Source organism: Argiope bruennichi, chromosome 1, assembly GCF_947563725.1.
Source record: "Argiope bruennichi chromosome 1, qqArgBrue1.1, whole genome shotgun sequence".
NCBI classification, from domain to species: Eukaryota; Metazoa; Arthropoda; class Arachnida; order Araneae; family Araneidae; genus Argiope; species Argiope bruennichi.
The window spans coordinates 76,455,158-76,482,538 of record NC_079151.1 but is presented as its reverse complement, the minus strand read 5'-3'; the positions used below and the strand labels follow the sequence as shown (position 1 = coordinate 76,482,538).

Genomic DNA, 27,381 nt, shown 5'->3' with positions numbered 1-27,381 from the left:
TATTCTAAAATTATTTTTTTTTAATCTGTTAGTAAGTGGGGGGAAAAATTAAATAATTTACATGGGAAGAATATGAGCTTGGTTGTCATGGTAACTGAGTGGTACGCTACTTGAATTCAGTTAGAAAGCAAATATATTTCAATTTCATAATTCAAATCCATATTTATTTACTTTCTAAAATGGGCGATGGGGATAAATTACCCCGTCTCGAACTTGTATCCACATTAGGTTTCCAAGGTATTGATGTTTCTTTATAATTAATTATTAATATATATTTAAAAAATTATTATATCGTACGAATTTCGCTTTTTTTAAAGACAGTTTCAACATTTCCGAAAAATTGCATCCATAAGTAATCAAAAACTGCTTGTATCCGCTGCCTGCTTAGAATAAAAAAGTAACGAATTTTTCACCATTATATCTATAATCATACTGATGTTAAATGTAAACTCATTGTTAATGAGCCTTTCTTATGCAGTTCAGAGGTGGGGACCATCTAGAGTGAGAGGAGAGAAAATAAGCTGATTTCTGGTTCTTTTATTGGTACAATGACGATGTTACAATTTGTTAAAAGCTCCATCATCAATGAAATATGCTCTAATGGTGGAAATTTGATGTTATGAGATACTGATGAAAATAATTGTTTGCGATTATCTGCCTATAATTATATTTACTACTATAATATATTTTTTTGTCAACAATGGTGGGTCATTGAAACATTATTGAAAAACTAAATAAACTGGCTTTTTGTTAATATATTTAGTATTAACTGATTATATTGATCTTTACTTCTTTTTTTTCCATAATTGTGGCTTTTTAATGTTTTTTTTTTTTTTTTGCATTATTCAAACTTTATTTTAAAATAATAGTTGTAAATATTGTTTGTTCACTCCAGAATATAATTGAAAAAACTTTGAACAAAAATGTTGTATTTCATTTACTTTTTTGCATATGCAGTGGGCAAAGAGAAGGAACTTGACAATCAAACAATTTGACATCAAATATATTAGTGAATCTTATTTTCCCTGTCTAGAAAAAGAATTGATATCTGTTTTTATATAAAATAATTAAATATCAGAATGAGATAGATAAAATAGAATTCAATGTGTAGCCTTGCATCAAATTTGGATGAAATCTGTCTTCATGCTGCAAACATAATGACTCAAAGCAGAACAATATAGATGATTGAAATTCGGCTTAAGAATTTTTTTTATATAATGTGTATCAAATGTAGATGTATATCAAATTCTAGGTCAAATTCGTCAAAAATTTGACTGTTTGTCAATTTATATATTTATAAATATGATAAATCTTTTATGATAAATATAATAAATCATTAATAAATATAATTAAAAAATTTAAATATGTTCATGGCATCAAAATCAAATGAAAAAGAGCAACAACATCTATACCGGATTCTCTTTCCTACTATTCTTTCAAAATGATTAAAATATGTGATATCAGATGACTATGAAAAGAAAAAAAAAATTAAGGAAGAAAACTCATGGTTTACAATAAAACTGGTCTTTATTTTGAAAAATTGGTATAAAATGGCCTAAATAAAAATTAAAAAAAACTTTTTTGACCTGCTTATTTTTCTGACTTTCAAATTTTAACAATATGCATTTGAAAATAATTGAAGGTGGTTTTAGATACAAACAAGACTCAGATGGAAATAGAACTTGCAAATGAAACTGCACCATCAACAAAACTTGATGGGTTGAAAGGGGGAGAGTTTTTCTTTTTTAAAATGATGCATTGATGTGTTTTTTAATAATTCTTTTAGATATAATATAAAATTTTTGTACAATATATCATATTGTGTTATCTCTTTTATTTCACTTCAATAGCATCTTATAATGTCACCTCTCACTAAAAGGTAATTATGTGATGAAATTAAATTTTATTAATTATTGGTGTAGATAATTAATATTTTCAGCTAAAAATATAGGCTCCCCTAAAACCCTGCATTACTGCCTCATCCCGGCGGGAGCGTGTTCCTCGGCAGAATGGGTGAAGTATGGTGGAAGAGTATTCTCCTGGTAGGATCACCCAAGGCATGAAGGCCATTCCATTTTGCTCAGCTAAATGCAATGCAGGAATGAGGCAAAGTCAAACTTCAGCCTTTGGTGCCTCTAAGTCCTTGACCTCTTTAAGCTGCAATTTAAGTTCAGGCTCGTGGACCTGGTTTGATGTTACTGTCGACCAGGTGGGATGAGCCACAACAACAACAGCAAAAATATAGGAGAATAATAGTTTGGAAATAAATCTCTACTATTGTATATTACACATGAAAATTTAAGAAAATCTTTAAAATTCACTCCTATTTTTATGTACAGTTTTTATGAAATAAATAAAATATTCCCTTTTTAAAGGTAGATCTGATTTAAGAGTTAAATGAATATGAATTTAAAATTCACATTCCATTTTAATTTTTCTTAAATTAATTTTCTTTCTTTATTGAAAATGTACTTTATTTTTTCTAAATATTTTTCATATTTCAAAATAATTTCAGGTAAGATTAGAAATGGCCTGGTATTTCATCCTGATAAAAAACACATAGTTTATAGCATTGGGCAAACTGTGATGGTAAAAGATGTAGGAAGTGGAAAAGAATATAGATATTGTGGACATTCAAATTCTGTTTCATGCGTTGCTGTATCTAAAGATGGTACATTACTTGCATCTGGCCAAGAAAATTTTATGGGATTTAAGGTATTTATTGTTATATTGTTCATTGCTTTTCTAATATACTTTAAACATAATTGTAAATGAATAAAATGCATCTGAAGTCAATGTTATTTATTACTTTTGTTGAAACATTAATTTTTTTCTATCACAGAATAATTCATTTTAGCTGCATTATTTAGTATTTCAATCAAAAATATAATGAATTAACAATGTATTTTTTATTTTATATAATTAATATGAAAATATTTGAGATAATTTATGATTTAAATATCTTTCTTCTACTTTTTATTAATTTTAAAATCCTATTTATTTTAATTTTAGTGTTTTCTTTTATTATTGTTATTGTTTTCACTGAAACCTATTATTTAGAATTGCTTCTTTATTTTAAAGATAAATTTCACGTTATTCAACAATAGTCATCTTACTATTAGAATGAGACAAGAATATTTTTATTTCTATTAGTAATAATGAAGATTAAAAACTGCAGTGATAATTAAAATTTAATTAATGAATTAATAATTGTATAGAAAAGATATAAAAAGATGACTTTTTTTTTCATTGAATATCTATTTAATACTTACTGTGATGTGTGTAACTTTTTTGTATGAATTCACAGTAGATCAATGTAACATCCAATATACATTCATTTTCATTTTTACCATATCTAAACATATAATATAAATCATCAATTAATTAGAAAGAAAGGAGAATATTACTTCATTATAAGGAACTCTGTGTTCTTAATGATTATTAATTTTGTTGTAATTTTAAGTCAGCATTGTAGTGAAGAGAGGCTCTGGGAATAAAATAAATTTCTTTCAGTATAATTGATTTCAGTTCAAAGTTAGTTTAAATTGTTCAGTTTGATTTCTAGTTTTCTGAACTGGTATAAAATAGTATCTTAAAACTTTAAAAAAGATCATATAGTGCTAAAACTTTTAAAAAGATCATTTTATGCATTGTGAATATACAGGCTGATGTAATTATATGGAATTTTGAAGAGAAAAAAATTTATGGATCTCATTCTATTCACCGAGTGAAAGTTGAAGCAGTAGCATTCACTTGTGACTCAAAATATGTTGTTTCTTTAGGAGGTCAAGACTGTGGAAGGTACGTGTTCAGTTTCTTCTTCTCTCACATTCTTAATTTCTTCAGTGTCTTAAAATATTTATTTACTTTAAGTGTATATTAAAACTATTAACTGACTAATACTCTTTTTTCTCTTGTGGGCATAATTTTGATTTAAAAGAGTAAATAGCATTATTTGCATTCAGAATTTTAATTACAATTGTGTACAATCAATGTTAAAAAATGCTTCCTCATTATGATTCCCCTTTGTGGTGATTTGCATACAAAATTTATAACAAAAAAAGCTTATATTCTTTAATATATAAAAATAATATGCTTTTGCAAGTTGAATTAGCATATAGTTTCATTTAATAATAACTTCATTATCTATATTAACTCACTTTGTATCCCATGAACTAAATCTTTCTACTTTTCTATACAAACTTGAAGTAACAGTTAACAATAACTTTTAATGTTAAACAGTAACTCGAAATAAAATGGGATTTAATTTAGTTTAATTTTTTGAAAATATGTGCATGCTCTTAACATAAGTTAATTATTATTTTCCTTTTGCTTAGAGGTACAAATGCTGTTTCATTAAAATTTCACTGCTCCAGAAATAAACTATATGTTGTCTGTAGATAATGTTACATTCATGCATTTATACATGACTCCCAATGAGGACTATATTTAAAGCTAATGAGGGAAGCAAGAGTAAGAACCTCATGAACTATCCAAAAAGACAATAGATATTATCATTTAATGACTCAAAAAGAAGTATAGATATTTTCCTGTTTCTTTAACATTATCATTATTTTATGAGGATTGTGATCACTCACACATGTCTAAAGCTATATTCCAATAAAATTGTGGAACAAAAGTATGAAATAAAAGCAAATTTTGAAATTTTTTTCTTGTGGACACACAGTTTTTCTAAATTTATTTACTTGCATTTTCATACTAAATTTTTTTTTTCTGTACTTAATTTGACAAAAAAAAAAAAAAGTAAAATTTTTCTAAATAAATTTTTTCTTCTCCTGTATTTTTTTCCCTCCAATGTTTGGATACAGTAAAAAGTCATAGAATATTTTATCCACAAAACATAATTTTAAAAATTTATCTATCATCTCTTACTGAAATAATATTTATTAAATGAATTTATCAAATATCATTTAACATATATTTATAAACAGTTGAAAATTTTTAAAGTAAGTGATTTTTCAAGTTATTTTTTTTAGAGTAAAAATTTTAAAACATATTTTTTATCATTATTTCTTTTTAGCGTAGTTGTATATGACATAGATGGATTAGTTCCACTGTGTGGTAACACAGCAGCACCACTAGCTGGAGGGTATGCTAACATTTTGCGATGTGCTAATACTAGAAATGATATCTTTTTTTCTGCTGGGAAGTAAGTTTTTTTATTTGTCTTAAAAATATTACAAAGATCTGTATCCTCTAACATTGTTCTTTGTATAAAAATTTAATTTAAAAAATCAGCATTTGCATATTATAGCAGCCTCTATGATTCAATCACAAAGCATCTGAGATTACTGCCAAGATGGTTGTATTATGTATAATGATCTTGGCATAATCCTAAGACCACCAAATAAGTATAAATGTTGCTACAATAAGTAAGAACCAAAAAAATATGTTAAAATTGACAAGAATTTTTTTTAAGTTACAAGTGTTAAGAGCTTTCTTTATCAATTTGTAATATTAAAGTAACTGTAACAAATTTAACAATAGCAGTAGCAGCAAAAATAAGTAGATTGTAAAAAAAAGTAGAACTGAGGTCTGCAATTTTAATTATTTTATATCTATATTGATTATACTTTCATTTTACTGATCAGTTAGTTGCAAGTTCAATTTGATTTTCTTTTCGCATTTTTTAAAAATAATATTTCGTTTGTCTTTTTTTTTTTTTTTTGTTATGAATTATTGTTTGCTTCAATTTGATTTTTGTTCTCTACTTTGTTTTGATTTTGCATGTTCCTAAACATTATATCAAAAGGAATGGCATCTCCTCTATCATCATATAGAGGAGATGCTACTGTAAGGACACAAAGGTTAACAAGAGAGAGATAATAATAGAATGGGTGAAGCAAAAACCAAGAAACATCAAATCAGATCTATTGTTTATTTGATAACAACCTGTCTAAATGGACGCATCTTCTAGTAATCTGAGAAATGTATAAGAAAAATTTTTAATTAAAGCCAAAAAAGATATCTGATCTTGACTATGATCCTCATGATATTATTAATTTCATTTAATTTGCTATTTAGAAAAATTAAACAGTTTTTAAATGAATATTTCTAAGCATTCAATCTTAATTAATAATTTAGGATTACATAGACATACTTTCTGTTTTTTGTTGTTGTTGTTGTTGTTTTAATTGGAAAAAAGAAAAAACTGAAACATTTTTATTTCAATCTGATAAATGTGTTGAAATATTCCAATCATGCTTTGACAGTGGGAGATTTTGAGATATTATAGCTATTTTTTTAAAGCAATTTATGCTGAAACGAAAATTGCATTTTTTGAATTAGAGTTTCACTAAATACTGTCTGTCATTTTCTTTAAAATAAATCAGATACAAATACTAATTTTTATTTGAAGAAATATAAAATAGGAGAAAAAAATGCTAATTCATATAAACAAAAGGAAATATTAAGAATAGAATAATTAGTCCTTTTACTTATTGACCGTAAACTATCTGTTAATTAAACATTTTAAAGAAAAGTAAATATTTTGACAAGTTAGTTTAATTTTTTTTTCTGTAATAAATGGAAATATAATTTATTACTATAACTGAGTTTAAAATAGGTATTAAAATGAACATTTTCATAAAATACTCATAGACATAACACTACATATTTTTTGAAGTTTTTAATTATGAAGGAATTATTTGACTTACTGATTTTATATCATGTTTTCTCATAAAAAGTTTCAAATTGTTTATCTAAATTTCTAGAAACTCACGTTTCAGAATTGTAAATTTATCTAGTAAATCAATTCATCAATTCTAGTAAATCAATTCAGTAATATATATGTATATGTATATAATATGTCTTAATTTCCTAATTTTTATCTTAAATTCATGATAGTATTTTATTTTAAAATTTTCTCTTATTTTTTGATCCAGATCCCATTTTTTTATTTAATTATTTCTAACACGCACTCCAAAAATTTGCTAACTCTGAATTCTCATACTGCAAATAAAGGGATAATAATACCTAAAGCCCACAGCAAAATTTCCAAAGGTACTAAAGATTCCCTTTCCTTAAAAGATGCTTATTAAAGAAATCCTTTAATGATTTTTTTTTGTAAGCACTAAGAGAAAACTTCTCAGACTTATCTCTTAAACTATGCAATGAATTTTTTTTTTAAATATCTATATATTTAAAATAAGAAGGAAGATCATTTAACCGACAGGCTATTCCAAACTACTGATTCAATTTTTATAATTTTGGTTTCATATGAAAACTTGCGATCTCTACATATGTCAGCAAGGATCGCCTATTCATCTCTGCCTTCCATTTTTGAGACAAATCTAAAAAACAAAACTGTGCAGTGTATTCTCTATGGAGAAATCTTGATAGACAATTCGCCAACCAAAAACACTGTATTGATTTCGACAATTTTGATTAAGCACTACAAGATATGAAAAATTGACTAAATCTGTGTATTAGATAGTTTATTTAGTGCTTGTGATAGACATTCTCTGTGGATATTTCCCCATAGAGAATGTACAGAGAAAAATATTTTGAAATATCTCTCGAAAAGGGACAGTGGTTAGAGAAGAATACCGGTGATTTGAAATTATGATATGAAATTGATTTGAGCTTCATGTGACCATGGTTGTCATTAATTTCATACATAATAGAAACTGGCGAAATCATTAGAATGCTAGATTGGATGGTTCTTTGGTTTTGTCAATTATCATAGTTATATAGATGATGAGCGAACTATTGGTTGTCGAACGTGATTAATATTGTGTTATTTAAAAACTGAATTGTTACAGTGTTGTAAAAATTGGAATTTATTTTTTGATGCTAATTGATAACCCTTTATATTTAGTGCAATCAAATTTGTAATCAGACTTTTTATTTCTTTTATTTTACATTGTTTGTATATTTTCAAATAATGATTTTGAAAAAGATTGCATTGTATGACAAATAGTATTTATTACCTAATTTCCGCAAAATATTCTCTTACAGTAATAGTTTGCGCATATGGAAAATAGACTTCAAGAGTAGAAGAGTAACACCTACAAATGCAGCTATAGGACGGATAAAAAGAGAAATAAAGTGCTTTGATGTATGAACTTACATGCTTTTTTTACATTATGGCTTTTTTTTATTTATTTAATAATTTATTAATTTTGCAAAGAAAAAGAAGAGGTTTAGTTTCAAATAATTTTTTTTTAATCTCTTAGGTTGATTTAAGTGATTCATTCTTGTATTGTGGAACTGCTTCAGGTGATATCCTTAAACTTCAAGTTGTAATGTTGGAGGGTGAACATTTGGCATATGATGCTAAACTGCTGAACTGTTTAACTAGAGTGATCAGTAAAGAAATTGTTGGAGATATACCACTTTACAGTGGTGGTATGTGAAGAATTTATAGAATTTTTAAAATATGTAGCATTATTTTATACACTAAATAATTTTATTAATTTTTTCGACATTATAATTTATGTTTTTGAAATTTATAGTTACTTTTTTGAACTGTGCAATGTAATATATTTATGAATAATTCTCTGACATGTAAAAATAAGTCATAGAAGTATTTCAAACCAACTTTTATTTCATATCAGTAAAAATCAAAGTAATCAAATCATAAATTTTATAATATAAAGATTTTTAAGAGATCAGGATCAAAAATTTATGAGATGTACTTTTTTATTCTTATTTTCAATTATAGATAAGTAAAATAAAAGTCAGATGCAAGTCAAAGAGAGAGAGAAAGACTGAAGAAAATAATGTTTTCAGTTCACATTTCATTATGAATCAATTATTTAGTATTAAATATATTTCACTAGAAATGTTACACCTCCTTTAATAATTAAAATTATAGATTATCTATGCACCTTGTTAAAATCATAAAATCATCATAAAATATTGATATTTTAATGCATTAAAGCATTAAAGTCTAAAACATTAATTATATAATATGATTTTATTTCTTATTTGATAAATAGTTTGGTTCTTTTCATTGAAATCAAAACAAAATTCATCATTCTTGAAATCTTTTTATCCTTTGATATTAAAGATTTTTTCAGTTTGAAATCCTTGATTAATTTTATAGATTTTTGGATTAAGAATTTTATGCTCACGGAAAACTGTTAAATGCTTCATTTATATTTTTTAATAATATAGGTAAAACTTTTGGATTGATAATTCTTTGTAATGATTTTTTTTCTATAATTTTATTTTTTCCACTGACTAATATTATTTTTCATTTAATTATTGAACATAAAACATTCATTAATTGACTTTCCAAATGTATTTAAGAATAAATTTGATTGACAAAACAGTATAAAAATACAAAGCAATGAAAGCACAAATTCAGATCTATTAATAATTATGCTATACTGTACTGATATTTACATTCATTCAGTTTGAGAATAAAGAGATAAAAGAGCCATGTTTGTTTAACATTAAATGCGCATAGTATTTATTGACTTTCAAATTATATAAAAATAAAAAAATTGAAAACCTTAACTTATTATGCTTTATTATTATTTTTTGTTCTTAATTACAAGATATTTATACTAACTTAACTTTGAGCAAAATAATATTATTGCTTATCTTTGTTTAATGTATACTAGTTATTATTACTGTCCAATAATTATATGTTGAAAATCCTTTATTAATTTCCAAAATGAAACCCTTCTTTAAATCATTTCAGTAAAGTTCGAATAATCTACAAGTTATGTGTTTTAGAATATATGATCTTACTTTAAGATATCTATTGCTATAGTGTATTTATTTTAATACTTTTTTCAATACTCATTTCATTATAAAATACTTATAATTATTTTAATCAAAGTAACCGTAAAGATAGCTGCTGCAAAAACATTTCAAGTTTGAAATGCCAAAAAATTTTTCTGAGAGACATAATAATTTCACATTCATTGCGGTTTACAAATGAAAATTAATTAATGATATTTACTTTAATGCAATTATGTCTGTTATAGAAGCATAAAACATATCATGTTTATATCCTTAATTTATGGATGTATTTTATTTGAGAAAACAAAGAAATTATTATAAATTTAGGGATTAATTTAAAAAAGAATTACTGTTTAGGAAATAAACATTTCTTTTTCCAGGCTGTTAAATCTTAGTATAAAATTTCGGTACTTTCAAATTGTAGTTTTGCTCCTAAATACTTAAAATCTGCATAATTTTTTGTATTTTTGAGTTATATAATTTCAATTAATATGTTTATCCGAAGTATTTCAAAAATTTCTTCAGGTGTGACAGCAATTGCAGTTTTGAAAACTGGTGAACTCTTAATCGGAACTGGTGACGGTCTAGTTTGCCGTGCTACTCAAGTTGAAATTCGAGCAAAAGATGCTTCAAAGCTTTTATCAAAGAAACCGGGAGGAACTAAAAGCAAATCAAAAGTAGAAACTAAACTAAAAGAATTAGAGTGAGTAATTTTTTAAGCTTATTGTAAAGAATTGAAGATTATAAATAAGGAGTTTCATTTTAATGTTCAACTTTAAAGTAACAAAAGGAAATCCAGTCAGTCACTAATTTATGTAAAAGTATTATTGGTTTTATCTTAAGGTTGTGATAAGCATTAGTTTCACTCTAAAAAAAATAATTTTATCTTGTGTATAAAACCGATCCATATTGAAGCAATCAAATGTGTTTTTTTTCTTTTGATCAATTTTTCATTATTTAATTATTATTCTTATTTAAGAATGTTTCTATTTTTCTTTAGGAAAACAATTGTTAAGGGATATGTTTCATCGATTGCCTTACGAGGAGATGGTCATCAGGTGTGTGTATAGTTTTGATATTTTTATTCAGTGTATAAATGTTAATATTATTTGAATATTTTAAATCATATTTATAATAACTGAAGTGTATTTCTGAACTTATTTTTGATATGTTTATTGCTTCTGTGAAAAATTATTTTTAATCATTACATTTATTTATATTTTATCGTTAAGTTTACTGGAAGTTGTGTGAGAAGTAGTATGATAATTCAATAATTAGGATAAATATATTTTTTATATCAAGGTTTTTTCCTTCCGTTAAATTAATTTGATTTGCTATATTTCGTAACATCGTCTTGGATATATGTGTACAAATACTGCCATTTTAAGTGTTATGGTTTTTTTAAAAAAATATTTTATAAATGGTGCTTCCAGAAACAGAAAATCAAAATGTATAAAAAAGGTATATTATTAAATTATATAAATTTCTCATTAAGAGAAAAAAATATAATTTAAAAGAACTTATTAAACTGCCTGGTTGTGATGGAAAATATTACCATCTTTTATATAATTAATCCTCCATATGCCCAATTATTTGATCTTATGGTTGTTATATATATAATGCCTTAATGTGAATGAACTGACTGTTTTGTGCATGGATATTTAAGATATTGTACATATAATTAGCAATTAACTGCTTTTGATGTTAATAATAATTATGAATTAACTGTTCAAACCGTCTGTGGGAATTCTGAAGTACTTGTGGTGGTCGGAAATTCACAGAGGATGTGTCAAAACAATCCACTGTAACTCGCAGCCAGGCCAGACAAGTATCTTAAAGAAATCTGGAAAAGATTGGCACGTCTTTCTACCGCAAGTGGTTAAAGGATCTTCAGCTGCCCGTTTGTGTTGTATTTTGTTGATTTCACTTTGAACAGCTTGAATTAGAACTTTTTTAAGGGAAAGGGATATCACAGGATCTAAATCTAATGAAGAAAAAAAATTTCTATTGTAGTGTTCCGGTTTTGAGCTGGAACTCATAGTAGAATATTGTAACAATTTTTGAATTTATTTTAGTTTTTCTCAATAGCAGTAGTTTAATCATAATTGTGTGCACATGCAATTTTCTCAAATTCAGTTATCTGGCAGTAATTCAGACAAGGAAAAGATGATTAAAAAAAAAACTTAAGAAATTGCGCTTGTTTATATAAGTACATATATTTTCATTAACACAAGAAGTCAACTTTCATCCTGGCCTTGCATCATCCTTTTAGTCGTAAAATGCTTGAAAGTGATTAAATGTTTATATTTTTAGAGAACACTCAGTAATTCATAATTTTCTAAAAGAGAAAAAACCAAGAGGAAAAACTTTCCAAGAGAAAAAAATAGCCCAACAAAAAGGTTTCTGCTTTTAGCTGTAAATTTTCTTCGACATTCAAACGTTTACTGATTCTCGAGAGGATTTATTGCTAATGCAACAAACATGTACTGCGCATAGGTATCATTTCACGTCCTTCTCTAAGAGCTTTGTTCGTAAATTTATTGCCTGGACTACTTATGAAGGAACAAATAAACAATGTTATCAACAGTCCATTCAGAGAACTTTTGTTTATCATACACTTTCACATTATTTTGTATTATTTATCTACAATAACTAAACCAGCGGGAATGATTTTCCGAAACTTTCTTATATTCTCTCTAATGTAGGCGTTATCTTCCATCTCCTCTTCCTCCTCAAGAATCTGTGAAATTTAAATAAGAAGAATCACGTATAAGTTCACAGAAATTCATAGTATGATTTTAAAAAAAAATGGATTTTAGATGCCTTTCTTCCGATTGGTTGAAACTAAAAGTTTACACAAAATATAATTTTAGTAACAAAATCGCATGTCACATTTCAGTTATCTAAATCATTACGATTTGAGTGTACATGTATGCAGATGTATAGACCGGCAGATAGTCAGCCATTTCACAAAATTGGCTCAAGGTTTGATTAAAATCTATATTTAAGCTGTTAAAATTCTGTACTAAATTTCAATTATCAAAGTCGTTGCATTTTTCAGTCATCACGTTTACATACATGCGAAAGTAAATACCAACAGATAGTGAACCCATTTACAAATTTGATTCAGATTTTGACATATATCTATACTTTAGATGTTAAATCTGTATTTCAAATCTCTTTGGCTCTTTCCATTTTCTATCAAAAATGATTTTTTATGCTTGGACACTAGGCAAACTGGTTTTCTCTAAGTGGATTTTGTTTAAATTTTTTTAGAAATCTACAAATTTGGTATAAAGGCTGCATACCAAATTTCATCTATTTAGCTTTAAGCATTTTTGAGCTATCATCTTCATAATCAGACCGACAGATGTTATTTTTTAAAAATATATTTTTCAGACTCAGGGAGATCTGAAACTGGGAAATTCGTCAAAATCAAGAGTTCGATTTTTTTTTTTTTTTTTTTTTTTTTGGACGATCAGAATGTTTTTGCTTTATTTCACTCTACAAAATAGAAAGATGTTAGGATTTCTAAATTTTTACATTTTAGACTTGCAATTAAATTCAGAAATCTCTCACCTAATAGCTTTCTATTAAATATTCTTTATTGTAAATCTTCTTCCTACTGTATGCAAATTGAACTGTAATCTCAATTTTTTTTTTTTTTTTTTTTTTTTTTTTTTGTAGATTAAGGGAATAAATTATTTGATATTCTTTGTATAAATCTCTTGATTTTTTTTCTTCCTTCTATAGATTAAACAAAAACGATTGCTAGTGTTAATGATTTGAAATACACTTTGTGAGCTGATATCAGATAACCCTTTATCATTGAGGGAATTCCAATATTATTAAATGAAACTACTTTTATTTCATTTTTAAAAAGGAAATTTAAAAAAATCCTTGTCTGTAAGGCTCATTTTAAAAAGTATTGAAGAATTCTTTATGTACTTTAGATGGAAGATTAGTTTTAATTATATAAAAGTATCACACAACTTATGATAATTTTAATTCTAGAGAGTATGCTACAAAATTATGTTTGCATGATCCTGGCTGATATCTATCTTTCTGTCATTGATCAGAATGTTCAATAATACATTTGATATAACAATGTTTTTTGACATTTTCTTTTCTTTTACATTTCATATAGATGTAGTTTTTCCCAATATGCTATAGAATTAATCACTTCAATTTAAAAACTGTTTCAATATAAAATACTTCGTTGTACCATTTTCACAGTAGTGCATTTCATCTTTTCCTTTAATTCGTGTCTCTTCTTTCACTTTATTTTTCTATGTATTTCTCAAATTCATTAGTATATTTTGAAGTTATAAATTTATTACAATTATATAGTCATTATATAAATATTATGTTATTTCATCATTTGTTTTGTATTACTTTCTATTTAATAGTTTCTTGTTGGTTCTGGGAAATCAGAAATATATCAAGTGACACTTATAGGATTTCAGGCTGAACGCATTTATACTTGTCATGGAAGTGCTGTTAATGATATTGTTTTTCCTTTGTAAGATTTTTTTTTTTTTAATTTTAGGTTTAAAAACTTATTTTGATCATTTTTTCATAGAATTTTGGTTGGATAAAAGTAGTTCTTACAAATTAATCGAAGTAAATTTATCTATTTTTTTAAAAATAATGATTTAAACCTAGTTTTCATAATGTTAGCTGTTTTGTGTTAGGAACAAAATAGAGAAAAAATTTACTTGCATTTATTATTTTGAAGAATATGCCTCTTAATTTAATCTGATTTAAAACTTAATGAATCTGTTTCAAAACTGTCATCAATTATACTGCTATTAAATTCTTATATGTAAATACTTTTATGGAAACAAAATTTATTGAAATTAATCATTTATTATATTTTTAATCTTTTTATTTTTTTGAAGATTAGACCATCTTCTGATCCATAATTAATTTTGTTATAGATGTAACAAGTAATTATTGAGAAAATAATTTGAAATTAATTGTAAAGCTTCTTTTAGAGAAAATTGAATTTCATTTCATTATGCTACAACATCATGCTTTAAGTGCTTTACATATTTTAAAAAGTGAAAAAAAAAAAACACAACTCCCATTTGTGACTGTTATACCAAATGACACTTACAAGGAATAAATATTTGAAAATCCAGAAGCAAAAATAACTTGAACATTTATTATTTAGTGTAAAGGCATGCCACCATATGGCTATTTATCAAAACAGCAGTAAACATAAAATAATTTGTTAATCAAGTAGGAGTCAATGATTTAAAACAGTTTTTTTATAGTTCCATATATAATTATAAATTTATATGTAAAAGAACTTAATTTACTCTGCTCTTACATTTTCCATTTTTATCTATTGCATTTGGTGGATGTTATAAGTCCTTAAAATATATTTTTAATCATATATATAGAATTTTCATTTTATTTTATTGGACTGGTATTCCATGCTCAAACATACTGTTATATATAGATAACACATTTAAAAAAAATTCTAAAAAAATCAATGAATTTAAGAAATTCATTTTATTTTTTGAAAGCAAAATTTCACTGTGAAACATTCATGGGTATTCTTTTTGTTAAACTTGTTCAAATTAGTAGTGTTATATTTAACTTCATAAAATTAACTTTAAGAATGACTAAATTTTTTTTATTAAGATCCTATAAGTTATTGAAAATGTAAGTGTTAATTCTAAATCATTTAGTACTTCTTGCATGTAAAGTTTGCTTTATATTGAAATCTTTTTAATAATTTTTGCACTGAGCAGTGTCACTCATATTTATTACTTTTAGAAATTAACGGTAACTAAATTCTTTATAATAAAGCATGAAAATTTTTCATGCTTTCATTAAACTAGAAACATCTGCTTTTACTATTGTTACATTTAGTTGGTATGTATTAAACATCTACATTCAGTTCGATACATTATAAATTGTTCTTCTCCAAATAGAAATAATTTTTAACTATAATTCAATTTATGCTAACATAAATATGTATATTATGAAGTCTAATATTTTTATAAAATCATTATATGATTAAAATCAACATTTACTATGATTTATTAAAATTAATTTTGTTGTTGTTGTTGTTGTTGTTTTTTAAATTTCCAGCAAATGCTCCGATTTATTTGCTACATGTTCAAAGGAAACAGTTCGAGTTTGGAATGTTGCATCTTCCCAAGAGCTTTTAAGGATTTCAGTTCCTAATATGACTTGCAATTCTTTGTTTCTGATGCACGATGGACGATCTATTATAAGCGGTATAGTATTTTTATTTACGTTTTGTGATGTTAAAATGTATGTTTCTTTTAATATCTATTAAATTGTTCCCTTTATTTAGCCATTTCCTAAATGAATTTGGGGAATCATTTAAATTTTTCTTTCTGTTTTTCTTGGAATGACAAGAATCTCACTTAACGAACATAATTAGTTACCGATTCTTACTCGTAATGCGAAGTATTTATTAGACAGACTAATTTTTTCAATAAGAATAAATGTAAAATAAAACAATACATTTCTTTCTGAAAAAAAAATATAAAATGTATGGTTCTATAAATTATTATTTATAATTCATGGGGGTTTTTTTTATTACAAAGTGTTTGCTTATAGACATTTGTCTTTAGCTACGCTTCAAAAATGTGCAAAATAGAGACACAGCATTGCTACATCTCATGATATAAAAGTATCCCATGCTTTCAAAATATCCTTTATTTCACTGGAAGGTTGTTGCTCTTTTGAAGCTATTATTTCCACCACTGCTGATCAAATCTCATCATCAAGTTTTTGCTGCAACACAGAATGCAACTCTAAAAGCTCTTCGGTGATTCTGCCTATGTTCTTCCCAGAAATGCATAAATATTATTGCTATCTATCTCTAACCCATAATTCTGATTAGAGAAAAATCGCATCGATTAAGGTTTCACAGATAGTTGCTACTCGGAGTTGCATTCAGTAACGTTATCTGGCCAAGCTTTTCTTCCATGAAAAAATAAGAATTCAGATAAGTGCTCAACACAGACCGATATCTACTTTAGTGTTGATTTCTTCCTGACGCTTGGCAACTATTCTCTACTAGCATCTTTTCCACATTCAGGGATATTTTGTGCATAGTGATTAATTTCAAAATCGATCCAGAGTGAATGTCATTAATGATGGATTTGAAAGAAGTCTCACTTTTTTCATAAATGAAAACAATTGCTCAATGAGTTCTCTCAAACAAGGAGATAATTTTATATATGCTAATTTTTGAGTGGCACTCATTTTCACTAAATTTTTCTTTAAAATCTGAATGCCACCAGATTTTGGTTATCTCCATTTGCATTTGGTTATTCTATATTTCTCATAAAAATGACATAAAAAAAAGATTTTTTCCCCAAGGAATTCAAGTTTCAAACCTTGTTTCAAATTCAATTCTAAGGCAATGAAAGCTTTTATTTCATGTATTTTTTATACATAGAAAAATTAGTTATTTTTTCGGCTCATTCGATCCCACACAAACACACACACACACACACACACACACACAAAAAAAAAAAAGAAGCTTACTTTTTTTATTTTTCACATCTGCCTAAAGAATTCAATACAATAATTTTTATTTTGTTTGGTAAAGAAAAAATATCGTTGTTTATTGCTTTTTTTAATTTCATGTTCGCTTTTTTTAGAGACTGGAATTGGAAAAATATATCAATATATCATTTTAAGCGAGACTGTTTGGAAAAATGGTTAAATTTAATGTATTCCAGGTTGGGATGATGGGAAAATCAGAGCACATACACCAGAGACTGGACAACCTTTGTACATTATAGAAAATGCCCATCAGCGAGGTGTCACTGCTATTACTGCAACTTCAGATTGCTTAAGAATTGTCAGTGGTGGTGGGGAGGGAGATGTAAGAGTGTGGGATGTTACAACAAGTGTACAAGTAAGTTTTGCTGTTGTTACTCAAACTATGAAATTTTTCCCCTAGAATATGAATTAGATGTCCAAGTTACAATTGTATCAATCTTGCTTGTATTTTTTATACTATTAATTAATAGATGAATTATTTTCCTTCATAATTGATGTAGTTTCTTCTGCTTTTGAAAAAAAAAATCTTTCTTAATGTCACGCACAAATAAAAGCGTGATTCATTTTGTTTTAAATGCTGTTCAGAAATCTTTTTTAAAAAATTCCTTCATAGAAATGGAGACTTATTAAGCTCCAAATTGCAAATTTTTTTTATACGAGTGAAAATAAGTTTCAAGCTAATTTTAGTTCTTTTTGTGATTTTCAGGTTAATGACATTTTGATATTTTTTAAATCTTTTTATTTCCCTCTCTTCAATTTACATAAATATACAAAGTGAGATTGACTTAATAAGCCTAACAAAAGAAGGAAATAGAAGAAACCGTGTGGATAGTTAGACATTGCCGCAACCTTGTCCTGTCTCTTATGGTTTGCAAGTTATGGATAAAGTGAATATATACCGTTGATGGAAAAATTCCTAATTTAAAAATCTTCTGACAGACCTTTATGTAAAATTAAGTGTATAGTTTGAAATAGCAGAACACATCCTATAAAAGGACAATATTTTTATCAGAATACCATTAAAGCCGAACTACAAACGCCCCGACAGCAAAATGAAAAATAGAATTGTTACCTTAATAAGAAATACCGCAAATGCCTTTCTAGCTACAAAATGTCAAGTTTACAAAAAAATTAATCATTCTCTCAGCTTTCTAATAAGTCTATAATATGTCGAGTTAGTGTTCTAGTTTAGTAAATGCTTATGTCACTGAAAAGATCTGGTGCTGGCATAACTGGCTATATGCTGTTATTGTGAAGTATTACCAATCGGGACTAATAGCGAAAAAATTAGTGGACTATTCAAACTAAGTAATAGACAGATAATTGAATAATACAAATTTAAAATGTTTTGTTTGATTACAAATACTCCATTTAAGATGCATTGATTTTCAATCCAGAAATGCTGGCACATACATTTTTAATTTTTATTAACATGGAATTCAAAATTTAAAAAGTATGATAATGCCTATAATTATTCAGAATAATGTTACCTTGAATTTATAACACTATAATTTATTTTTAAAATATGCATTAATATTTCTGAATATATTTTAGGTTCTTGTACGGACAATGAAAGAACATAAAGGAGGAATTACTTGCGTTCGCATGAAAAGTGATGATAAAGAATGCGTTACTTCTGGCGCAGATGGTTCTTGCATAATTTGGGATTTAGAGTAAGTTATGAAAAATGTAAAGAATATTCATTTCAGATTTTAATTATAGATAATGTTCATAATTGGTCTGATTTTCCAGTCTTTTGACGAATTGCTATGTTTAGACCTCTGTAAGTTAAAAAAGCGTATTTTTCGCATTACGTCTATCTGTGAACTCGATAATTCAAGAACGCTTTGAGCTAGACGGATAAAATTTGATGTATGGACTTACAACCAGATTTGTATCAAATTTTGAATGAAATCTATTCATAGAAAATCTATCTGCCTGTTGACAATTCGATTGCAAGTGAATTTGATAACGCCAATACGTAGAGAGCTTAGTAAATTTGTTCACAGGTTTTGCATCTAATATATAGATTCTTATGCAATTTTGAGCCAAATCTGTCAAAGGTTGACCATCTATCGGTCTGTACGTTGCATGTATGTAAACACAATAACTCATAAACGGAATGTCTTAAATGAACTTATATTGTTAAGAGAGTAAACGAAAATTTCGCTGTCTGAAATGCATAAATATCACATTAAAAATTCAAATTCAAATTATGAGTATCTGTAAAATCGTGTAGTGTCTGAAAAATTTCTTATTTTTCATTTATATACTTAAATGTCAATTGTCTATTTAAATGTACATTCCTTATTAAATTGCTTCATATTTTTTAATTTAATGCATTTTCTATTAACGAGATTTATGAAATTCTTCAAACAAACTTAATATGAAAATTAAAGTATTTATATACTTAACATTCAGTTTTTAGAGTGAAAATATCCTAAAGGATAAACAAATACTAATCGGCTTAACTATTTTCAAATACATTTATAGAAAATTCTTATTCTCGTGTCGGGACTAATGTTTAATAGTTTGCGATTAATAATGTGCTTTAGTTAAATGAATACCTACATTATTAATTAAATTGTCTTCAATTAGCAAAAATAAGTTTCGAACTTTTCAAAATTTTTATATTGTGCTCTGAAGTGCTCTTACAGAGCATTTTTTATAACATTCATGCTGTTTCAAAGTAGGACATAGTTATAAATAAACTCATATAATTTATTCAAGGCATGTTTTTTATATTTTTTTTGTTTTAGTGTCATGAAATTTAAAATTATAATATCTAAACATTTTTAATAAAATAATGTAAATGAGAACTGTTAGGAGAGCATTTTCCACTTTCTCTAGAATTTATTAATAAATATTCTGCTTGTTTTCATACATTTGACAAGTCAAAGAAGCAGCTATGAGCAAACTACAATTTAATACTTAAAATGGTAAAAAAAAAAGAAAAAAAAAAGGGAAGAAAGAAGAATAAGAAGAAAATCAAAAAATGTTTGCTGTCCCTGAAATTACTGAGGATAATGTTTCTAAAAGATGATGATGATGATTTTTCATACTTTATTTTAGAATAAAACAAATAGTATAAATGTACACAGACTTGTAAAAATTAATATTAGTTTGTTAAAATGATATGTTCATATTTATGCAGGATTTTAATATTTGAGGGAAGAAAATTGTTTTTATGTTACATTTTTACTCACATTTTAGTTACTTTTTTTATCTGATATTTATCAAATAGTCTAAATGATCTCTCAAAATGCAATCATTTTCAGGAATTTCAATAGGATACAGGTAGTGTTTGCCAATACTATTTTCCAAGGAGTGTGCTATGGACCTGGTGAACATCAAATTCTTAGTTGTGGTTCTGATAGAAAAGTAACTTATTATGAAGTGTTAGATGGCACTCCAGTGAGATCCCTTGAAGCATCCTTGTCAGGATCCATTAATGCTCTTGACATCACTGATGATTGTAAAATTTTTGTCACTGGCGGAGCTGATAAGCTTATAAAGGTTTGTGTGCAATACAATAATGACATTTTGCCTCACAAAGTATTAAAAATATATTTGCCTGTCAAAATAATGTCAAAAATTTTGTTATGTATTATTTAATGATATTTTTACATGAATAACATTTTTCTTATACAATACATTGCATACACAATATATAGTTAAAGGTAATGCAATTTTTTAAATAATTTATGATAGTTTATTTTGTTTTAAATAACATTTATATAATAGGAATCAAAATTTCTATTCTTATGATAGTTTATGATACGTTCTTATATTTAAGATGTATTATTAAATTGACAGAGAAGGGAAAAGCAATTTATTGCTTGAGACCTAACAATTTTGGAGATCTTGAAGACTCAAGATTTTTTTTCTTTGCAATATTCCCAAAGTAATTCTATGCTTTTATTTAAATTACAAGGGTTGTGCAATGAAATTTATTTATATTAAAATCAAGTGAGATTTAAACTTAAGAATTTTATTATAATTAGGGGAAATCTCTGCTGTTGGTGATTCATCTTTAGGTGACAAGGTTATTTAGAGAAGAAATGGGAGTCAAAAGTAGACTTTTAATAATGTTAATGACATTTGGACAAGATAAACAACAGACATTGTTTAAATTTTGTATTATTTTTTATATAGTATAATTTTATATATTCCATGCAGCAATGATGTGGTTTGCCATTTAAAATGCTTTTTTAATGAACTTTCACTGATCCGGAAATACTCTCATCTTAAATCTGTTTTGTTACTGAGAGTCTTCTGTAGTTACAGTTGCTACCTGTGGGAAAATGTTAGTCAAAGTTTTAAGGCAACAAGCACTTTTTATAAATGATTAGCTTATCAAGATATGAACAGAAGAAATATAAAACTGAAAAAAAATTCTGATCATATATTTTCACATGTGTTATAAATGCAGATTTATACTAATTACATTGAATGGAAAAATTAAATAAGTAATAAATTATTAACTCTTTTTTTATATATAAATCTATTAAAGACAATTCTGATGTAAGAAATTTGATCTGTCTCTAAAACAATTATTGTAGAAACTTGATCAAAGTATATAATTACAAATTCAACTTTTATCCTTTTCTTCTTTTCTATAGGTCTGGAAGTATATTGAAGGAATAATAACACATGTAGGAGAGGGACATAGTGATGAAATAACTGCCCTTCGAATAGCACCAAATAGAAAATATATTATTAGTGTTGGAAAAGATGGTTGCATTATTCGTTGGAAATTTCCTCAATAATATGTTTTTTATTTATTTCTACTGATGTTTATTACTTTTGATATTTTTATTAATTTAATTAAATATGGTATCTTAGAAATGACTGGTTTTATTAGAATTATTAGCACATATTAATAATAATAAATTATTCATATTTTTGAAAAATTTATTGTGTTTATAAAAGTTTCTAGTATATGCTAACATTAGCTGAACAATTTTACAGTATATATATTTGCTATGAAAATTTACATTTTTATTGATGTGAGGTTATACAATGTGTTGCAATTGCCAATATTTTTATACAATTTAGTTTAATTTTTTGTTACATTTTTTGTTTGTTTAATTTACAGCACCTAACTTTACATATGGTGACTTTCTATATTTATATTTTCCCATTTATTTTTATGTATAAATATAAGATCTAGTCAGGGAAATTTTTTAAAAATTACTTTTACAAATTTTATTTTGAATAATTTTTTATATTTTATGATGTCATTGGAATTGGCCATGTTATAAAAGTGAACAATACTTTTCTGCTTTGTTGAAAAATATCTTTTTATTTAAATTTAAGAATCATGTATATTGCTTCTGTGTAAAAAAAAAAAAAATTACTTGTAGATGTTTGATTTCTGGCTTTGTATTATCTTTAAAATTTGAAATAGGCATGGCAATATAAATAATTTATTAGTATAAAACTGCATACTTAAAAAAAATCTTTGTAAAAAGGATAATTCCTTCAATATTTTAAATAAAATTTACACTTTTGCTTCTTGTGTCCAATTTTACTATGTTGTTTCCTAATTTTTATGTTATATTAGCTGATATGTCCAGCATTGATGAGAATGAAAAACTTTCATGCCAGATATCTACCATGTAAAAAATACTTTTATGCAAAATATTGGCATTTTTTTTTCTCATCTTTGCTCCACACAAATAAAGCTGGTAAAAAAAGAATAAAATACATTTTTAGCTTATTATATTTGAGAATTACAAAACAGAAAGGAAAAATCTTATCAGCTAAAAGTAATTTTAAAGAACCTTCGTTTAAACTTTATTCATAATTTTTCGAACTGGAAAATGACCAAACTATCAAAGCAAATATCTGTGCCACAAGCAATTTAATGACAAGTTACACTAATACATATAATATACTGAGAGAAGCATGCTCTTTAATCATTAAAAATTTAAATTCTGCTCCTTAATCTTTACTCATGACTATTATCAAATCTTTAATGATAGCTGTGGCCACTTGTATTGAAGCAAGATTCTGACAAAATTGGATGAATTTTTGGGATGAAGACATACTTTCCTTCAGTCTCTTGTTATAACTCAAATGTGTAGTCTAAACTTAACAATCTCTACCATATCAAAATAATGCCCTGTCTGAAAAATGCTTAATATTGATCAAAGTTTTAAAATTAAATATAAGCACTGGAATATATGTGGTATCAGAGAAGATTTTCATTTTTATATAATTTATTTTCCTAAACCATTTTTAAAAAAATACATATCAAATTTTCTGCCAAAGAATTATCATAACTGGATGCCCTTGTGATGGATCATATAATGGATTGTATTTGTGTGTGTATCTGAAGACAGAGAAGACACTCTGAATTTTTAATTTCGTTTTATTCCACTCCGGAAGGCATGATTTATGTACACGAAGCTCGGACAAAACACGTCTGTTCTCAGCGTGGCACAAAAGCAGAAGAACATAAGCAAGAGAGTGAAAATATTTTTCCCACTGTTTATAAACTGTGAGCAGAAAGTTTGTCCATGTAACTGTCTTTCCCTTAAAATAAAAAAATAAAAAAAAAAGCGATTTTACAAACATACACATAAAAACACGCACATTTTTTTGACAACTAGTTATTAGGAAAAGTTTATTCAAATTCCGTTTCGAAGTGTTAACAGTGCAGTATATTCGTCAGAACAGTATGGCTAAGGCGGGTGTTGCGAAACCTCGGTTCGAGTCGCGCTTTTTACTTTATATTTTACTTATATATTTATATTTAATATTTTTGTTTTTTTTTAAGTTTATCCATATAGATGTCTTTCCTGAAAAAACCCGATTTTACACATAAAAGAAAATATTTTTTATAACTAATTATTAGAGCCTTTTTCTATCTGCTCTCATGCTGACAGTGCCATCTCGGACCCGATTTCACCAAGGTAAAACAGAGTGTAAGTTCAAAAATATAAGTAATGATAGATTAACTGCAAAATGAATATTGTAATGTAGCAGATTGTTTAATAATATGTTAAACTAAATGAATTCATGATTTTTTTTTTATTTAAATGACCAGTTCATATTCTTATCTTATTTAAATGACCAGTTCATAATCTTATCTGTGACCAGTTCATAGATAAGATTTAAAAATATTCATAAGTAAGCAGTATATGATTCGTATCTAAATATTTTCTCTGAAAAAATACACAATTTTATAAACGATAAAAAAAATTTTTTTTAACTGATGAGTTAAGCTCGGTCTCTTTGGTACTTATTTTAGAGTTCTGCTTCCTGCGACTGCCTGATTACAGATCTGTGATCTCAACCAAAATAATCTTTTTGTGGATATGAATATCTACATATGAATATACAACTCTTTCGTGAGTCACTAAATCTAACTATATATGTGTAATTATTGTTAAAAATGGCGAAAAAAAAAAAGAAAATTTGAATTGCATTTTGACATTAGATATTGCATATAAAAAAGATATTGTAAATGCATTCACATCAATAAAACTGTCTTTATTATTTCGTGTATATGCTTCACAAATTATTTCATTTCAGTAATCCAGCCAGGGCCGGATTATTAAATAAGGCTAGTGGGGATTGAATTGGGACCCTTTAAAGCTACAAAGTTCCGAACTTTTCCTGAATTTTTTTTAGGCTTTCTGAAAGTTATTTTAATTTTGCTTTCATTTTATTATAAAGGCTTTGAATAAAAGTTTTTAAATTGAAATCAAACATTGCTTAAATTAAATTTGGAGTATTATTTTAGTAACTTACCTAATTAATTAACATTTAAAAGTTTTATGTTATGATATTTTACAATTTTAAAACAATGTAATGCTTTATATTCAAAAAGAGGCTCGATCCTATTATTAAATATTTAGGTTGCAATAAAAAAATGATTCATCGTTTTTTTTTTTTTTTTTTACTTTTTATAAAATTATTTTATATTCAATGGTAAATTTTTTATGCACGATATACTGAAAGCGATTTTTTTTTTAAATGATCTGAAATTACGCTTTTTGTTGTTTTAGTTGGTCAAAATTTGCTATTTAAAAATTAAAGTAAAATTGAAGTCCATAGAAAATATTTAGTTTTAAAATTTTGAAGTGGAAAAAAAAAACAACCGAAACCTGCCTTTCCTAAAGGCCCCTAGAAGGCTTAATCCGGCTCGAATTCGACCAGTGGCAGTGAAAGGCGTCAAGGAATAATGTGATTTTTTTCATCCCCTATCAGCTATATGTAAACGGTAACCATCCTTTTAGCGCAAAATATTGTACGATATTTCCACATTGTTATTCAATATTCTGAATGCTGAATAATATTGTGGGGATATCGCAACAATATTATTGGGCATTTTGTGTTAATAGGGAGGGATATGATATTATTATTTTACCTTTACATATTGACTTCAAAAAGAGGCTGGTTGGTTGTCTGTTTTATTGGCACAAGAGCCAGTGTAGGCTACACTGCACCAGACGTATGGTTAATAAAAGTTTTTTTCTAATACAAGCTAAAAAAATAACTTTATAGGAATAAAAGATGCATTAAAAGTCGACGTTAGAATTAAAACGAAACGGCTCAAAAAGAGGCATAAATGCATTAATTATTGCCGTCTGGTCGTTACGCCACTAAATCCAGCAAAAGAATAAATCTTTTTAAAGGGAAAGTTGCATATGCAAAATATTGGTATGAATTTTTCATTCAACTGATTTTTTTTAAAGATTATTTTCAAAGATTAAGAAATCAGTCTTGTGCCCTTTCTCAATCTATTTGTTCCCATAATTTAAATTTGTGATTATTATTTTATTTAAATTTGTGATTAAAAATTTTATTTTTGTTGAAAATACAAAGAATGATTATTTCTTCTTAACATAGCAATTTTTATAGCTGGCATACTAGCTGTAAATTACTACATGTATGATACAAAAACGTTGAAAACTCAACAGGACAAATTTCTGGAACTAGAGATACTGAATGGCCCTAGTATAGATCCTTGTGGAACACCTACTTGAATAGGTTTTATATCAGAAAATTCGTTGTTTATTTTGATTTTGAAGAATCTGTAATTAAGGTAGGAAATTATAATTTTGATAAGGTGTAGGGGTATGTTGTAATTAATTAGTTTGAAAACAAGGCCTTCATGCCAAACTCTGTCAAAAGCTTTCTGAATGTCAAATAAAATCGCTGCAGTTTTTTTGTTTATTTTCAAAAGCTTCTACTGCTCTTATTAGTTGGTGGATTGTGGAAAGGTTTTTGCGAAATCCAAATTGTTCTGGGGTAAGTATGTTGTGGTCTTCTAGGAAATTGCTAAATCTATTGAGAATTATTCTGTTCAGCAGTTTTGCTGACAGAAGGGAGTAGGGATATGGGTCTGTAGCTGCAAGGATCAGTTGGATCTTTTCCTGGCTTTAATACAGAAATTACTGCAGCTGTTTTCCATAACTTGGGAAAATATCCTAATTTTAGAATGCTATGTATAATATTAATTAAGAATTTCAAGCAATTATCATGAAGGGTTTTTAAAATTTTATTGTTTATACTCTCTGTCTAGGCCAGGGGCTTTTTTGATATTAAGTTTTATAATATGATCTTTAATTTCATCAATTGTAGGAGGGGGAATATCAGTACATTTTTGTGGCAGTGTCTCGAAAGCTTTTGACTGTATTATTTACATTATGTTCTGTGTCGTGATCATGCAGTTCATTAAGTTGAAATTGTTTCTCAAGGCCAACCGCCAGGTAGTTTGCTATTTCTTTATCAATTATTGCAACACTAGCTGGGCCTTTAAGGGCCGGAATTTTTTGTTTTCTACTTTTAAAGGTTTTGACTAGTTTCCATATTGAGCCGTCTTCTGTGTTGACATTAATTAATTTATTTATGAATTCGTTATTTTTAATTTTATTGTTAAGTTTTTCGAGTTCCTTATTAAGTTGGTTCATAAACTTCTTGAAGACTGGGTCTCTAGTTTTTTGAAAATTATTCCTGGAAAAGTTCCTGTCCCTTATTAGGTCTCTGATTGTGGGGTCAATAAAATTTTGACTATTTGTGGAATGGAGGCTAGATTTTTGGCGTTAATTATTTGTGTTTCAAAAGCGTTAACAAAATGATCGAGTTTTT

The 27,381-nt window shown here is 26.5% G+C and overlaps 1 protein-coding gene across 1 annotated transcript; it reads left to right on the top strand.

Moving 5' to 3' along the window:
* Nucleotides 1-107: 107 nt before the first annotated feature.
* On the top strand, nt 108-22,132 carry LOC129970979 (cilia- and flagella-associated protein 52-like). Its single transcript, XM_056084503.1, has 14 exons — nt 108-237; nt 2,516-2,715; nt 3,665-3,801; nt 5,042-5,170; nt 7,981-8,080; nt 8,199-8,370; nt 10,243-10,420; nt 10,718-10,775; nt 14,127-14,239; nt 15,823-15,971; nt 17,454-17,632; nt 18,832-18,950; nt 20,556-20,793; nt 21,900-22,132. The coding sequence occupies exons 1-14, from the start codon at nt 180-182 to the stop codon at nt 22,044-22,046; spliced, it is 1,977 nt and encodes a 658-aa protein (XP_055940478.1). The 5' UTR covers nt 108-179; the 3' UTR covers nt 22,047-22,132.
* Nucleotides 22,133-27,381: the final 5,249 nt, after the last annotated feature.